Genomic DNA, 17,384 nt, shown 5'->3' on the forward strand with positions numbered 1-17,384 from the left:
GGTCGCCTATTTGACAGAGGAGAGTTGATTTATAGCTGCCGTGGGGGATGAAGAAAGACAAACGAAGAATCTACAGTCTGAGGAGGTGGGAGAGAGAAAGAGAAAGAGATGGTGATGACGGCGAGGTGTTCTTCAGTTACCATCTCCGTTCTACTTCTTTCCATCTGCGCCATCGCCGGCCAAATCTATGGGGTAAGCTTCGCGACACGTCTCCAGATTGACTGTCATCTCTGAGATTTTCCTGATTACGATTCTTCCTTATGCTTTTGATGTTTTAATTAGATTTTCAACTTCATTTCATTAGTCCAATGTTATTGAAGAGATTATGAATGAGAATTTGAAGAAATTAGACTATCATATTAATTCTTCACTAAGCTTTTTTGCAGGTTGTTGTATCAGAACCAATTTCTCATCTTAAATTGAATTCCAAGATTCTTCAGGTATGTAAGAATTCTTCCATATAACAATTATGTTTGATTTTAATATCTTGACTGTTCAATCTTTCTGTTTATTTATTCAGGAGCCCATTATAGAACTCATCAATGGAAACCCTAAAGCTGGATGGAAAGCCATCATGAATCCCAGATTTTCTAATCTAACAGTGAGCCCGATTGATGTTAAATGAGAAAATTTCATAATATTTTATTGTATTATGTTCTAATTCCATCAACTCTCATTTTTAGGTTGGTCAATTTAAACGCCTCCTTGGCGTGAAACCTACACCAGCATATGCTTTGAAGACAATTCCGATTGTTGATCATCCAAGAACTATTGATTTGCCAGCTCAATTTGATGCTAGAACAGCTTGGCCTCAATGTAGCACAATTGGAAGAATTCTTGGTAAGTTCACATATGTCTTTTCCAAAGATTGTGATTTTCTGAATTATGAGTTCTAATATTTTTTCTTCTCTCAAATATGGTAACTGCTGGAATGTTCTGATCTGAAGATCAGGTAAATGAGAGTCATTACTTGCATTTATTTTTTTTACCAGTTTCTTGCTATCAATAATATGACCTTGTTCATAATTATGCAGGGTCATTGCGGTTCATGTTGGGCTTTCGGTGCTGTTGAATCTCTGTCTGATCGTTTTTGTGTACACTACAGCATGGTAATTGGCTGTTTTGTTACAATTGTTTTTTTAATCATGATCATGATAATGAAAATCTATATAAGTTCACCAAAAATCAGAATGAGATACAAAATAATCTCAATAGAAATTAACACTTTAATCTGGATCATGATCAAAAAATAATATGAGATCGTGACAAAATACTAGTTTTCAAATGGGTCATATTAGCTTTTACTAGCAGACAATCTTGAAAAGTTGTCAAGGGTTCTACCCTCTTTATATCTTATTCAATGTAACTATTTACAACCGCACATATATATATGATTGTAAATTTTATGTCATCGCAGAATATATCACTATCTGTGAATGATCTGCTTGCTTGCTGCGGCTTTATGTGTGGTAGTGGTTGTGATGGCGGTTATCCTATTTATGCTTGGCGATATTTTAAGCAACATGGTGTTGTCACAGAAGAGGTTTGGGATTACCCTTTAGACTACATAATTTGGAATGTCTAAATTGTTGTTGGTTTTATAGATTTTGAGATTTCAAGATAATTGTTTTGGCAGTGTGATCCATATTTCGATAATACTGGATGCTCCCACCCTGGCTGTGAACCTGCATATGACACGCCCAAGTGTGTGAAGAAATGCGTAAACAAGAACATGTTATGGAAGAACTCAAAGCATTTCAGTGTCAGCGCATACAGAGTTGGTTCGGACCCATATACTATTATGGCTGAAGTTTATAAGAATGGACCTGTAGAGGTTTCCTTCACTGTTTATGAGGTAAAAAAATGGAATTATTTAATGCCCATTACAATTACTTTGAATGTATAAGAAACCTGGGCTCGTGAAAGTGTCCCTGAGTTAGGACTTGAACCATGTGAAACCGCGTCAGTTATTTTTTTTAAGACAGGGTTTATTCTCTGGAGAAAGCTAGCACGGCCCCATAACCATGCGTTTTGTTTGTTCTGTTGTTACTGGCTTGACTCTGTTTGCTATGATTGTGGGAATTTAGGTTGTAGAAACTCTAGGCAATACAACTGGGTTACCCTAGCTCAATCTGGAACTAGAAAAGTAACTACAACCCAATAGTCTAACACTTATATGCTTTCTTTGTTCATACACGGTATTGAAATCACAATTTCCCCAGCTTAGACCTCGCGTTCCATTTTTAGTCTCAATGTTGTCCCGTGTTAGGACTCTAAAAATGAGTCGCATGAACATTTTGACCCCATTTGGTAACATTATTTTGTTGTCAGATATCTCATTTGTATGTGGATTCATATGAGATCTAGTTTTGGAAACATAACTTAGTCTGACACGGTTTCAAAAAATTATTGGCAGTTTCTCGTCTGAATCCAGATTCAGGTCCAGAAACATAAAGTGTTTCCTCTTAACCGAGTCATTTTGTTCTATTGTCAATTTGTTTGTGCCGCTTGTGAGAATATAGGTTATAGTCACCTTGGCCCAAGCCATATCTAGGAAGTGTAATTGTAGCCCAATAACCTCACACTTGTAAGTAGTCATGCAGGACACCCCATATAACATAGACATCGGTCTTGATAATGCCTTTGAAATCTAATTTGATGTTGATGTTTTTTTCTTTTTTTTTGTACGCAGGATTTTGCACACTACAAGTCGGGTGTTTACAAACATGTAACTGGTGACGTTTTGGGTGGTCATGCTGTGAAGCTGATTGGATGGGGAACTTCTGATAATGGAGAAGATTACTGGGTATGGCATTATAAAATGACCATTTAGTAGAAAACTTGATTTCTATATCTTAAATGTGATCATTGTTTTTGTTTTTGCAGCTTCTTGCTAATCAATGGAACAGAGATTGGGGAGATGTTAGTTTGGCTTCTTATGCTCTAGCCTTTTGTTTTTGGGGTTCAATCTTCTGTTCTAGCTGATCTTGGTTAATATGTTATTGGTTTCTTTGTTTTGGAAAACTTGCAGGACGGATACTTCAAGATAAAAAGAGGATCAAACGAGTGTGACATTGAAGAAGATGTAGTTGCGGGTTTGCCTTCGACTAGAAACACGGTTACAGAGTTGTCAGACAATGAAGACGACGCAATTCTTGATGCTTCGATTTGAACAATCTATTGTATAAGAATGATTAAAGAAAGTGGTAATATAATTGTATAATTATGTTTCTTATGTTACTATGTTCTTGGACAATGATTTAATCGTTTGGTAAAAAGAAATACAAAATGGTTGTGCAGTTCTATGGCATATGTGATTTGGTTTGAAAGTTGAAGAAAATTGTAAGCTATTTAATTGTCTGGTAATAAGATCTGGAGAATTTTTTTAAAAAAAAATCCAAATGTATTTATTTAAATATTCAAACTACTTCATAATTAATCCATTATTATATTAAAAAAAAACCATTATTATAGGTCACTTAAAAATCTTAGGGTGAACAACATATTGAGAAATAAATTTCAGAACTTTAAATCCCATTTTAAATAGAAATTAACTTTAATTCCCAATTTGAATATCTTAAAATCTTTTAGGGTCTGTTTTGATAATTCCGCATTCATTTTTCGCACATAAAACCAAACCTTCCGTCGGCCTTGAGGAGACGATCGTGAAAAGTGAAACCCTAACTAAGTATAGTAGTCTCTTCCACAGCCTAGAAATGGCAAATTCTGAAGGTAGATACGAAGGGGAAGATGAAGATCATAACGATTTTGGATCTTCTCCTCAGCCTAGAGTTGGAAACCATGGTGGCGCCGACGACTACATTGATTCCAAGTCTCAGGTATCTGTAAATCTCACGCAATTTTCTCTCAAAGTTCTCCCGGTCGATGTGTACATATCACCGTAGTTTCTCTCGATTTCTCCAATTTTATTAATGCTTCTCATGTTCTGGGATACCATTGCTTCATAGTTAGATGTTTCATGTTTGAGATTTAAAAACTATAGTTCTCTGGTCCTCGATTTATCTTGACGTTGTTCTGATATATTTAGGCTTGTCATGGTCGACACTTAACCTAATTGATGTCGGTGGAGAGGTTTTTTAACAATCTTTTGAGTAGTACTCACTTGCCATTAAGTTATCTTTGCATGTTCAAGGTTCTTATCCTATCAGATAGTAGGAATACAATTTTATTGGTTGATTAAGATTCTCTTTGATGACAGTGAGTATCTGATACTATATTTAACAAACATTGTATGATTTGCAGCATTCTCGTGATCATGAAAAAGAATCATCAAAAAGCAGGGATAAGGATAGAGAGAAATCCCGTGACAAGGACAGGGAGCGTGATAAGGATAGAGAAAGAAGCAGGGGGGATAAGGACAGGGATAGCAATAGGGAAAGGGACCGTGGCGGTCGTCACCACAGAGATCGAGAGATGGATCGTGATCATTACAGGGAGAGAGGTGACAGAAGAGAAAGGGGAAGAGATAGAGGTGAGGATGATTATCGTCGAAGTCGGGACTATGACAGGTAAGAGATGTGATATCTGTTGGTAATGTATTTCTTTTCTTCTCCGACTTATATTTTCTGTCCAAATAAAGGATTTGGTACCTCATTTTCTTACTTTGGAACCCACTCTCAGGCGCAGGGATCATGGGGATAGAGAAGAGAGGACCAGACATAGGTCTCGATCCCGCTCTAAGGGCAGATCAGAGCCCGAGTCAAGGTCACGTTCTCGTTCACAATCGAAAAGGTCTGCTTTATTATTTGTATCTATTGTGATGCTACTAGATCTTTAATTGATATCACTAACTTGTAGAATTCTAGATGAACAAGGTTATTTTAATGCTGATGTTAAAGAATCTTTCAGATTACCCGGGCCTTGTTTGAATTGCATTATTTGGATTTAATCTCAATAAACTAACATCCAATTAACAATCACTTCTTTCATTAAATCATCAATTATAATACTAAAATTAATACTAAGGATATTTTGCTCATTTGATCCAATTAATCCACTTTTCCATCAAACAAGATTATTTCCAAAAAAAACAATTTATTTTGAAAGATCCATATCAAACAAGCCCTTTAGGCCTTATTAGTTGTGGTGTCTTTTGAGTCAATCTTTCTGTTTCAGATTGCATTTTTTTGTTGTTGTTAAATGTCCTTACCCTATATAGATCTAACCAAAATCTTTCAATAGAATGATGTTTCCATCTAATTGAGATCTGTAAATAATTGATTCTATTGACTAGTTTGTTGGAGAAAACATGAAATCTCATCTCAAAAACTGTTTCTTAGACAACCGTGTTTACATGCGAGTTAGATATTTATGAAATTAGGCTTAATTTATTTATAAGTGTGTATTTAATGCAAAACATGACATATTTGAATTGTCCTTTACACAATTGAAGTTTCATTGCTCATGTCATAACATTTTTATACCATTCGAGATGACCTAGGACTTTTGTTATCAATTCAAGATCTGTCACTAGAATGCATTCGTCTGATATGTATCTTGTTATTCTTCCTACTAATGGTATTTAGTAACAGCAAAAGGGTCAGTGGATTTGACATGGCACCTCCATCTGCTGCAATATTAGGTGCTGTTACTCCTCCAGGTATTTGCCCCTTTATGTCATTAAATTTTATACGGTTTATAACTTTTTGTCTCTGGTTGGATATAGTGTGGAAAGTTCCTATCAAATTGCATGGTATCAATTTGGTAAGCTATACCTGTTACTATTTCATTTGAGAATGATTTAAACCCACCCCATGGAGCTTAGATGTCATGTATCATTTCTTTTAATTGTTTAATAATAATATTCTGAAACTGAGAAGGTTTTTTTTGGTTGTTTTCTGTTGTGGTGTTTGTTTTGTTGTTTCTATGTCTTATGTACTTCTGTTAGAAGGCAATGTTGGGCTACTAGTCCCTATGTGCTGACAATGGGTGAGCCGACTCTGTAGCTTTTATGTACAAGGAGGTACAACAAATGCACCAGTTATCTGTCTTCGTCTGGCCAACTATTGCCTCTTTGGTAGTTTTTACAGATATATTTCCTCCAATACTTGAATGCCATATACTAGCCTTTTATATTATTTTTTGTCACGAAAATTACAATTTGAACCTTTTCATTCAACCAGAATTATGTTTTTCTTGCTATGTTCATTGTGCAAGGGCTTAGTGTAAAGAGAGGTATAAACTAGTATAATGATAAATAGGGAGAGTCTGGATACAGCTTAATGATATTGAATCTTTAATTCTATCGTAACGATAGCATCTTAACCATTTGTTGATGTTTTTATATTTTCTTTGTTCACTCTGATACTCACCATACTATATAAATACCTTGACAGGTCAAATCCCTGGGTCAACCCCAAACTTTACTGGAATGTTTCCTAATATGTTCCCATTAGGAACTGGACAGGTAATTTTTTTCCTTCCGGTTAGCACTTCAATAACACAAACATATCAACAAATGCAATTCTTTTTTAATTTCATTCTGCACATGTTTCTTTTTGGTGCTAGATGGGGGCTCTTCCTATCATGCCTGTTCAGGCAATGACCCAACAGGTATATATCTATATGCATCTAGCCTTTTGCTTCTCAGTTTTTTCCCTTGCCCTCCTCCCTCTGTCTGATGTTTCCCTAGGCCTTGTTTGATGTTGGTTATTTGAAATTAATTCCAAATAATCCACTATCCAATTAACAATCTACTCATCAATCAATTATTCAAATTATCAACAAAAAGGTCTCCTTTATTTTTGCATAAAAAATAATTTTTCATTTTTTATCTTTATACCCTAATAACCTAATTTTCAGTAACCTACATGAAACAATGTTATTTATAATAATCACTTAGTTATTCAAATAACCCTCGATCAAACAAGTCCCTAGACTCTTTTGGTTTTCATATATAAAAGTCAACAATTTTGATGGCAGGCTACTAGACATGCTAGGCGTGTGTATGTTGGTGGGCTTCCTCCATCTGCAAATGAGCAGGTTTGTCCAACTCTTTGTGTTTCAAATTGAAATTAGCACATATTTTGAAGTTTCAGTAATGTGACTATGTATTTTTGTACAGTCTGTGGCAATATATTTCAGTCATGTTATGGCTGCAATTGGAGGAAATACAGCTGGACCAGGTTAGTCGGCATTTATTGGTTTGCATGTTATTGTGGCTCTTTGAAAACTAGTATTTTTTAACCATCAAGATCTCATTGGAAATTGCCATAAATTAAAATTCATTATTTATTTTTCCGCCTGATATAAAGATTATTCTTTAGATCATTGTAATTTTTGTGAAACATAACAAATGCAGAATTTTTAGATCATGATCAACATGAAAAATAGTTGATAACAAAACCTGTTAATATTTTATATTTATCCTGTCAGTAGTATGGGTAATCACACTATTATTTTGCGTGTTGAACAGGGGATGCTGTGGTCAATGTCTATATAAACCACGAGAAAAAGTTTGCGTTTGTGGAGATGAGATCTGTTGAGGAAGCAAGTAATGCCATGGCTTTAGATGGTATCATTTTCGAGGTATATGAATATTTCAAAATTCTTTGAATGTAATTGTGGGTCACAAGTTTGATATTCGTGTCGAGTGTGGAATAATTAAAACTGATTCAATTGTGGATCACTTTGTAATTGCTTAGGGTGCCCCAGTGAAGGTGAGGAGACCGAGTGACTACAATCCATCTCTGGCTGCAACGCTGGGTCCAAGCCAACCGAATCCGAATCTAAACCTTGCTGCAGTTGGTCTGTCGCCAGGATCTGCCGGTGGACTCGAAGGCCCAGATCGAATTTTTGTGGGTGGTCTTCCGTATTATTTTACCGAGTCACAGATAAGGGAGCTGTTGGAGTCTTTTGGGCCGCTTAGAGGTTTTGATCTAGTGAAGGACAGAGAGACTGGGAATTCAAAGGGATATGCTTTCTGTATTTATCAGGATCTTTCGGTGACTGATATTGCATGTGCTGCTCTGAATGGAATTAAAATGGGTGATAAAACTCTTACTGTTAGACGTGCTAATCAGACTACTATGCAGCCTAAACCCGAGCAGGAGAGTATATTACTGCATGCACAGCAACAGATTGCATTGCAGGTAAAAAAAGATAATATTGACTTTATATTTTATAAAAGAATGTTTTAATTGTTTTTTTTGTTTTTTGTGCAGAAGCTTATGCTTCAACCACCGGGTGTGTTGGCCACGAAGGTTGTATGCTTAACTGAAGTTGTTACTCCAGATGAGCTCAATGATGACGAGGATTATCAAGATATAGTTGAAGATATGAGATTGGAGTGTGAAAAATATGGTAAAGGGAATTTTAATATTATAATATAATTGCACTTACTTACCCATCACTTTAACAAACAAGAGCGAGGAATGAAAAGATTTTGTTTGAATTTGCGTGGTAGGTACGTTGGTGAACATTGTGATTCCGCGGCCTAATCCTAGTGGGGAAGCGAGTCCAGGGCTGGGGAAGGTTAGTAAATCATGAGTGCAGCAGTAGTGTGCGGTGTTATGAATAAAAATAATAAACACAAGTTAAAATTTTAATTTCAGGTGTTTTTGGAGTATGCTGATACTGAAAGTGCGTCAAAAGCGCGGGAATCTTTGCACGGAAGGAAGTTTTCAGGTAACCAAGTTGTGGCTGTTTATTATCCAGAGAATAAGTTTTCTCAGGGGGAATATGATGGTTAGTTAATTAAATGTAGTAAAATAGTATTAAGTGGTAGTGGTTACTAAGTAGTGTGGTGCTGTTATAAAGCTACTTACTACAACACTGTCTATCATCATCCTTTGTTTGTTTGTTTGTTTGTGTCGAAACTGTGTAATGAATAATCATTTCTTTGAGTTTTAGCAGCAACTAGTACTGTACTGTGTTTGGATAATTCTCGGTGCATTTTTGTTCTACTTAATTCCCTTCCTAGTGACTCTAGAATTGTAGGTTTTGTTGGTTTGTTTGTGTGAACAATTCAAGTGAAATTATAAGGATGCTCCTCCTCTGCTCCCAAATCATCGTTATAGAAAATAAAAATCACAATTCTCGAGGGTGGTGGGATTTTAATAGTTCTGAACTTTAGATATAATATAATAAACTTGTCATTTACAAAGCAAATGCATGGTAATTCCATTTTTACAACATTTTGGATAAATAGTTGAATGATTGATACAACTAAAAAATATCAAGGTACAAACAAAAAGATATGAAGGAACTCATTTTCCATTAAGTAACTCCTTAAACCACTACATTGATGCTAACAATAAAATCTATATATACATGGGAGTAGAAATGCGATGCATTATTCAATTAATAAAAGAATGAATTGAATCTAGAGATAATAACTATGGAATGTAAATAACATCCCAATTAACCAAGTTTGATGAAGACATAATGTGGATTTTGAAAGCAATTTGAGGTGAGATGTTCTTCCTATTATATTTTTAATTGTTGGTTATCACGAGTAGAATTAGTAGTGTGTACAATTGTATTTGATTTTTTGAACATTTTTATCTTTTCAGATTGCTCAATTTTGTAATTTTATTATATTTATAATTATGATTTTAATAGAGGTAATTGATATATTTTCATTTTCATTTGAACTTTTTATTATTTTATTTTTCAACTTTTTAAATTTTATTTTTATTAAATTCTTTTTATTTACTAAATTTTAAAAAAATAATATAATTATTTTTTTTATAAATAATAATATTATTTTATATACAAAAATATGTACAAACTACACTAATATTATAAATTAAATTAATAAATAGTTATTAACTATTTAACATATATTATAATTATTTATTTTTATTTGAATATTTGAATATATATATATATATATATATATATATATATATATATATATATATATATATATTAATAGTATTTATTATATTTGTATGAATTTATTTATATATATAAATATATATGAATAATTAATTATTTTAAAATATTAATATAAAATATAATAATTAATAGTTTTAATTTTGTATTTATAAAAATGTAATATTATTAATTATTTTGTTTGATGTTTAAATATATAAATATATTTATATTATGAGTATTAAATTATATTTTATTAATTTATTTTTATATATATTTAAATAATAATTAATTTATTATATTTTGACATTTTAAATAACTGATGCATCTTTTTTATTTTAATAATTATTATTTTTATTTTTTAAATAATTATATTATTAAACAAAACAAAATCAATAAATATAAATCATTTAAATTTTTTTAATAAAATTTGTTAAGTGGGTTAACTTTTATTAAGTAAGGAAATATTAATTTAAAGTAAGTGAATAATGTATTTTATACTTATTTAATAATACATTAAGTAAAATTAGACACTATATTTTAAAAAATAATAAGAATTTGTTCGAATTGAACGGAGAAAAGTCAAATTACTCTGTTTTAATATTATGTTTAAAAATAATTATAAAATATAATGTAATGTAATAGAAAATATATTTGACATTATTTATAATTTATTATTTCCAATAATTGTATGTTGTAATGAAGTTTTCATACATTTATCATTTAAATAATGTTCCTTAATATATATATTAACATCATTATCTCTGATAATAAATTCTTTTAGAAAACATTATAATTTGGTAGATGATATATCTATGTTTATATGTTGCTATTCAAACTAGTTTTCTTTTTTATGTCAATTATTTGTATAGTTGCAATTAAAGTTTTAATTTTAATTCCACAACTACTTCTCGATAATCGTTTAGTCCAGTCGGTCTATTTAGTCATATGATCTCATAAGATTTGTCATAGTTAATTTTGTACAGTTAATATTCATAACTGTGGGTGGTGGATGGAGTTGTTGATATAAATTAAATATTTTTAATTTGATACTTAAATTAGTTAAATTTTTTATTTGATATATAAAAGTTAATCATGTTATAATTATTAAATTAAAAGATTACATATTATTGAGATTGTATAAAAATAAAATAATATTATTTTTAGAAAAAGTGATAATAATTAAGAATAAAAATATTATTATGTTTATAATATTAATTTAGTAATATTATTTTATTTTTAAAACAAAATTATTTCAGACGTATTCTATTAAAATAATATGTTTAGACTCCTCCTTTAAAAACAAAAGTCCTTACATACCCGAAAAAACAAATCCATATAATTTTAAAATGAATAAAATTATATTATATTATAACATATATTTTATATAATAATATAATATAATACTAAATATGAAAATATATTGTATTTATTATCTATTTGTTTAAAGTTTCATTTATATTAAAAATAAATAAAAAATTCAATTAAACATAATAACAAAGAATGACATGAAAATAAAAAATAAAAAAAATAAGAATAAACAATAATTAATAAGTTATCAAACTCGTAAATTCTCGAAAAAAACGATTAAATTCGACAAACTTTACTGACTTTCCTTAACGAATCTCAGAAAGTAACATAATAATAGTATTATTAATGATACGCATTGGATGACTACGATTATTGAAAGTTCGACGATTTCTCTCCAGCCACATAGTCCACCAAAGATAATTGAAATGTTAACTCAAATATGTAGGTCTTCCATATCAGCCGCATCAGTCAAAACTTCATAGCAACTACCTAAAGACTCGGACATCACCCAATGAATTGCAGTAATACTTCACAAAAGATTTTAAATACTAGTCACCCTTCAACAATGCAAAAGTAAGCGAGTTGCCGATTCAACATTTTATTGACACATACGACTAGTCATAATACAACTTTTTTTCATGCACATATCATTTGTTAGAATTCCACCATGAATAATACTCCATCCAAACTTTGGCAGGTACTATTCTACCACCAGACCACTGGTGGTTTTGTTACATTTTTTTATTATTAAATCTTGAGTTCAAAATATTCTAATTTGATTATTTTGATTTTTTCTTAAGCTAAGTTTGAAAGAATAAATAATAAAAAAATGAATTCGGTTTTCGGTTTTGTTTTCGAGTTGAAACCCAAACTCGATAACCAATTCGAAAATCGTATTTGAATTCGAATTGGTTTGAAATTCGATTCGAAAACCGAAAATGAAATTTGAATTCAGTTTATTCGAATTCGGTCGGATATTCGGTTCAGACCAAATATTGAACACCCCTAATCCAAAGAACGAGATTTTAGATAGAATCTTTGACTCGTAAAGTTTTTCCCAATAAACGTATATGGAATAATCTTAGCGAACAACTTGTAGAAATGCCCCACATGGAAACTATCAATATTGTCAACGCATAATGTCTTGTTCATATGGTGAGACTTATTTGCGTCCTACCAAAAGTAAAACTCTATTATGGGACGAAGTCTCTATAATGTTTAATCTTCTTCTTTATCTAATTCGGCTAGCGAAAACCACTAGACCGATGATCAAACATGTCCTTAACTGTGACATTTCTACATATAGAAATGAAAGCAAACTCGGGATACGTCGTAGCTAGACTTTTGACACTACACCAAATGTCATTCAAAAATTTAATCGAAGAACCATCCCCCACAATGAATTTAGACTACTCATAAAAAAATTTTCACATAGAATAAATTCCCTTCCAAATGCTACACCCCGCTGGATAAACATTTTGGTGAACCAAACAGACTAATCATTATCATACTTACATCTAATTATCGATGCCCAAAGACTATTCGACTCCATTGCAAAACTACTACACCATTTTGATAGAAGAACTTTATTAAAATAAATAAGATCTTGAGTATCTAGACCTCCTTGATCTTTAAAACATTTAACCTTATCCCAACTAACTTGATAACAAAACGACGAGTTAGAAGATCCCCATAGAAATTTACACATTATTCTCTCCATTTTCACTGTCACTCTTCGGGAGAATGAATAACGACATCATATATGTGAGCATAAATGACAACACACTCTTAATGAGGATTAGTCGAACTCCTTTCGAGATTATTTTACTTTTCCATATAAACAATTTACATTCTATTTTAGTGATAATCGGGTCTCAAGAGACCTTGGATCGTAATTTAATTTGCACCTAATGACATACCAAGATATGTTTACGGAAGATCACCAATTCTGAACCCAACATATTTGCCAACCTTATCATTCTTCTAGTCAAAACAAAAATTGAAAAAAAGATGTTTGACTTATTAAAATTAACTCGAAGATCGAATCATGCACTAAATAACCATAAAATATTTCGAATGTGGTTAGAATTCCTATAAGTAGTCTGAATCATGCAAAGCATGTCATCAGCAAAAATCAAATGTGATTGACAAATAAATATCTTCTTGACCCACAACTCACTCCGCGGATGAGTCCCGAGTTTTCTGCAAAGTCATCATTTTTTTTATAGAGTTTTCATAACAATGACAAACAAAAAAGGAGAGAGAGGATCACCCTGTTTGATCCCTCTAGAGCTCTCGAAAAATCCTTGAGAACTTTCATTAACAATTATAGAAAACTTAATATTGAAAGACAAAATTTAATCCAAACAATCCATTTCGCACCCATTCTCATTTTGTCCATTACATCAAATAAAAACTCCCAATTGACACAATCATAATTTTTTTCGATGTCTAACTTGACAAAAGCACATTTTTCACTTCTTGAATTAGCTGAGTCAATACACTCATTGACTATTAATACGACATCATAAATTTGACGATCTTTAATGAATGTAATATGATTACTAGATATGACCATCTCTAACACTCCGCAACCTATTGGCCAAATATTTTATGACAATCTTATAGAATGACGAAACTAGACTCATAGGCCTAAAATTCTTCACATCAATAGTTCCTGGAACTTTACGAATGAGACATTTCAAAGTAGAGTTCCAACTCTTTTAAAATGATAAAAATCAATAAAAATAACTAATTGCTTCCATAATTTCAGTTTTAATGAAAGGTCACACCTTTTTAAAAAAAGCAAAAGTAAACTCATCGCATCTTGGCACTTTATCACTCCCACACTCCTTCATGGCCTCCTCAACCTCCTCTAACGTAAAACGAGCCTCCAACATATTTTTGCGTTGTACTAATTGAATCAAAAGTTATACCATTCAATTATGTCTGATCTTAAATAACTCCTTAAACAAACCTTTATATAATTTGACAATACTCGTAGAGATTTCAGGTTCACTATCATAAATTCTCCCTCGATCGAGATAGAATTTATCACATGATTTCTTGCTTGCGCGTTAGAGATATCATGGAAAAACTTGATGTTTTTATCTCCGATTCTTAACCATGTAGCTCTACTTCGCTGGCATGCTCCCGTTTCTCTTCCTTACACATATCAAGTAACTTTCTAACCATGTGAATTCGAGAACTAATCTCCTCAGCAGAGAGTTTACAAATCTCCTCATTCTCGTTAATGACATTAATTTCATTATTAAGGTATACCAAGAAATAAAAATTAAGATATTATTAAAAAAAGGTTGTTTTAATTAAAGTTATACTACCTATTATATTATATATATAAATATAATTTTTTATATAATTTACTTTTTAATGAAACAGCATACTATTAGTATAAATAATGTAGGTAAATGGTGATGTTTTTCCTACTTTGTGGGTTGGGTGTGATTTATTTATTTATTTACTCTTTTTTTTATTTAGAATATTAGGTAAGTGAGAATTCAACTTAAATATTTGAACTCTTATTTAAGATTTAAAAAAAATATATATAATAAACTAGTATCCTCTCACAATCATGACTTATACTAAGTTAATATATTTTAAATAAAAATGATATTTGTAGTATCTACTTTTTTAGACACAATTTTTATCATTTGAACAATCTTAACGAGTTATATGTAAATTTTTATTTATTTAAACTAGTGTTATCTATTTGAATTAGATATGTCAAACTCAAACAAATGAAGGTATATTTCAAAATGTAAAATAACTTGATAGACTCTTAAATGTACTTAGGACATATGTTTGGCTCTTAGACTACCCACAGCAGGGTGTTAAATTTTTTCATTTAACACCCTGCCACGTCAGCTTAACATCTCTTTTAACACCCACTTTTTAACATGTCATACAGCAGCGTGTTATTCAAGGTATCAAAATTACTTTTTCACTTTCTCTCACTTCCACATCATTTAAACATATACATAATTTCATTTTTTTTAACCACAAACAATATTATTCATCACTTTATTCACCACAAACAATATTTTTTTTGTGTCCAAATGACACAAACCAAGTCTCTATTTATAGATCGTGAAAAATAAAAAATATTGATATAATTTTTTTTTTTTTTTATTGATCAATTATTATTAAAATGTATTTTTAAAATAAGAAAACTAAAATCAAAAGGGATATCCACATGGCAGCCTCTCATTGGCCAAACAAAATTTGACACCCGTGTCAAATTTTGACACCCAAAATTTGACACCCAAAATTGCCCCCCTGCTGCCTCCCACCCTCCTCTTTTGACACCCAAATAACCCTCCAAATACTCCCCTGCTGTGGCTGGTCTTATGGATAAATATGATTGATTATTTCTAGGTCAACCAAACACGGTTTGATCTAATAAGATGATGGACATTGAATTTGAACATGATATATTCAATTAATTATTTTTTTTTTCCTTTTCTTTATCATGGGTTAATTTATTATAGATTTAACTAACACACCACACTAGCCTACCGGCTACCCTAAGTGTGACCACAATTAAAAGCCTATGACCAACTTTCAAGCAAATAATCAACATTGGAATCACAAAGGCAAAATAAACCCAAAAAATAAAATTTGAATAACTTGTTCCGAACTTTATATAAAGTATTAATACCCTTTAAATTATTATTATTTATTTTGAAAAATTCTCTGAGAAAAATTATTTTTGAACAAAATTATTTAAATAAGTTTATAATGAATAAGAATAATATTCTTGAAGAATATGAGCACAAACTCGTTTGAGAGATTCTACCAAGTTTGTAATGTTTAAAATTTTATAAATAGATTCTTTTAGATAAAATTACATGATTATCATTGAATCTACATTTAAAAAAAAAATCAAATCTTTTATCGAGTATCTTAAGCTCACTTGAACCTCTCCCAGTGAGTTTTAAATATTAATGTTATTTTTTTATATAAATTAATATTTAAAAAAAAAAAATAAGCAATATATAATAAAAATTTAAAATTTAATCAACATCGTCATTGTTCACGAGTGCCATTGCCATGTGGCAATGTGCATGAACCGGTTCAAGGTTGGTAATCAACTTCTAGATTTATTTGTTTGACTATTAAGTTGTTTAAAAAGTATATAGGTTTGTGTTTGAAACTAAATTATTAAATATTATTAACTGTTCCGTGTTTAACTTATAACTGGGTTAGATTAAAGTTAGTTGTATAACTTCGAAAAAAAATTAATGATTGGTTAATAATTTTGAAGGAATAATAATTATTTTTTGATAAATATATATATATAATAAAAAATAATATTTTAAACTAAATAATATTTTAAATAATAAATTAATTATAATTAATAAAATAGAATAAACTTAGAATGATTTCAATTAATTGTCTGAATTGTGCTGATCACTTCTAAAGAAATTTAGGGCCCATTTCAGATACTTACTTACTCTAATGTGATTTATTTTTTAATTTCTTTTATACAAGATAAAAAGAAATGTGATTTTAATTTTTTTAATTTCTTTTATACAAAATAAAAAAAAATAAAAATAATCATTAATGTTTAAGAGGCCAAATATTTAAGGCGTTATTCAATATAATTATTTATAATTAAAAACATTATATGACTCTCCCACTTCTCTATCACATTATTCAATTCATTATCAAAAATATTAAAATATTTTTTATTTTAAATTATTATTTTTTATTTTATCATTATATATTAATACACTTTTTAACGTTTTTTACCAAAATATATTCATTTCAAAATCATCACAAATCATTTAAATAACCACCGGATTATTTAAATAATCCGAATTCGAATTAAATAACCCGAATTCGAACCAAACCTAAGATTCAATTGACACTAAACAAAATATTTAATTAAGCGATGACTACTCTTAAGGATAAAATATAATTTTCAAAAACATAAATCTTTTATACACTATTAAAAACATTTACTACAATCCTCCTCCTTAATATGCCAAATTAAAAACCATTCTAATATTAACTGAGGTTTGAAACCGAATGGGACAGATTGAAAGGAAACCGAAAAACATAAACCAATGATCGAAAATGGTAATTCTTTATCTAGCTCAAAAGGCATAAAATCATAATAGTTCTTTATTTAGCTCCAAATGCATAAAATTACAATAATATCATTGTATATGTATAGATAAATTATATTATTATATAAATAAATATATTTGTAT

General features: G+C 30.5%; 2 protein-coding genes across 6 annotated transcripts; both read left to right on the top strand.

Moving 5' to 3' along the window:
* On the top strand, positions 1 to 3,299 carry LOC124921336 (cathepsin B-like protease 2). Its single transcript, XM_047461983.1, has 11 exons — positions 1 to 192; positions 387 to 440; positions 521 to 601; positions 684 to 840; positions 948 to 952; positions 1,035 to 1,109; positions 1,418 to 1,543; positions 1,637 to 1,855; positions 2,693 to 2,806; positions 2,887 to 2,922; positions 3,032 to 3,299. The coding sequence occupies exons 1-11, from the start codon at positions 109 to 111 to the stop codon at positions 3,170 to 3,172; spliced, it is 1,092 nt and encodes a 363-aa protein (XP_047317939.1). The 5' UTR covers positions 1 to 108; the 3' UTR covers positions 3,173 to 3,299.
* Positions 3,300 to 3,662: 363 nt separating this feature from the next.
* On the top strand, positions 3,663 to 8,929 carry LOC124918812 (splicing factor U2af large subunit B). Of its 5 annotated transcripts, none has more exons than XM_047458865.1 (13): positions 3,663 to 3,839; positions 4,264 to 4,529; positions 4,642 to 4,752; positions 5,547 to 5,620; positions 6,357 to 6,427; positions 6,529 to 6,573; positions 6,943 to 7,002; positions 7,085 to 7,145; positions 7,436 to 7,548; positions 7,665 to 8,111; positions 8,184 to 8,322; positions 8,426 to 8,493; positions 8,574 to 8,929. In XM_047458865.1, exons 1-13 carry the CDS (start codon positions 3,717 to 3,719, stop codon positions 8,709 to 8,711), a joined length of 1,716 nt encoding a protein of 571 aa, XP_047314821.1. In that variant the 5' UTR covers positions 3,663 to 3,716; the 3' UTR covers positions 8,712 to 8,929. The 5 variants fall into 5 exon arrangements, with proteins under 5 accessions (XP_047314821.1, XP_047314822.1, XP_047314823.1 ...); XM_047458866.1 differs by having other exon boundaries at positions 8,187 to 8,322; XM_047458867.1 differs by having other exon boundaries at positions 5,553 to 5,620.
* The last annotated feature ends 8,455 nt before the right edge of the window (positions 8,930 to 17,384 follow it).

This window comes from Impatiens glandulifera, chromosome 1 (assembly GCF_907164915.1).
Source record: "Impatiens glandulifera chromosome 1, dImpGla2.1, whole genome shotgun sequence".
Taxonomy (NCBI): Eukaryota; Viridiplantae; Streptophyta; class Magnoliopsida; order Ericales; family Balsaminaceae; genus Impatiens; species Impatiens glandulifera.

Bases quoted from the DNA above. Each gene is read 5' to 3' on its own strand.
- LOC124921336 (XM_047461983.1), top strand. From the start codon at position 109: ATGGTGATGACGGCGAGGTGTTCTTCAGTTACCATCTCCGTTCTACTT. The intron at 441-520 runs GTATGTAAGAAT...TTATTTATTCAG, and splicing joins TGAATTCCAAGATTCTTCAG to GAGCCCATTATAGAACTCAT. The intron at 1,544-1,636 runs GTTTGGGATTAC...TTGTTTTGGCAG, and splicing joins ATGGTGTTGTCACAGAAGAG to TGTGATCCATATTTCGATAA.
- LOC124918812 (XM_047458865.1), top strand. From the start codon at position 3,717: ATGGCAAATTCTGAAGGTAGATACGAAGGGGAAGATGAAGATCATAAC. The intron at 4,753-5,546 runs GTCTGCTTTATT...AATGGTATTTAG, and splicing joins TCTCGTTCACAATCGAAAAG to TAACAGCAAAAGGGTCAGTG. The intron at 7,549-7,664 runs GTATATGAATAT...GTAATTGCTTAG, and splicing joins TAGATGGTATCATTTTCGAG to GGTGCCCCAGTGAAGGTGAG.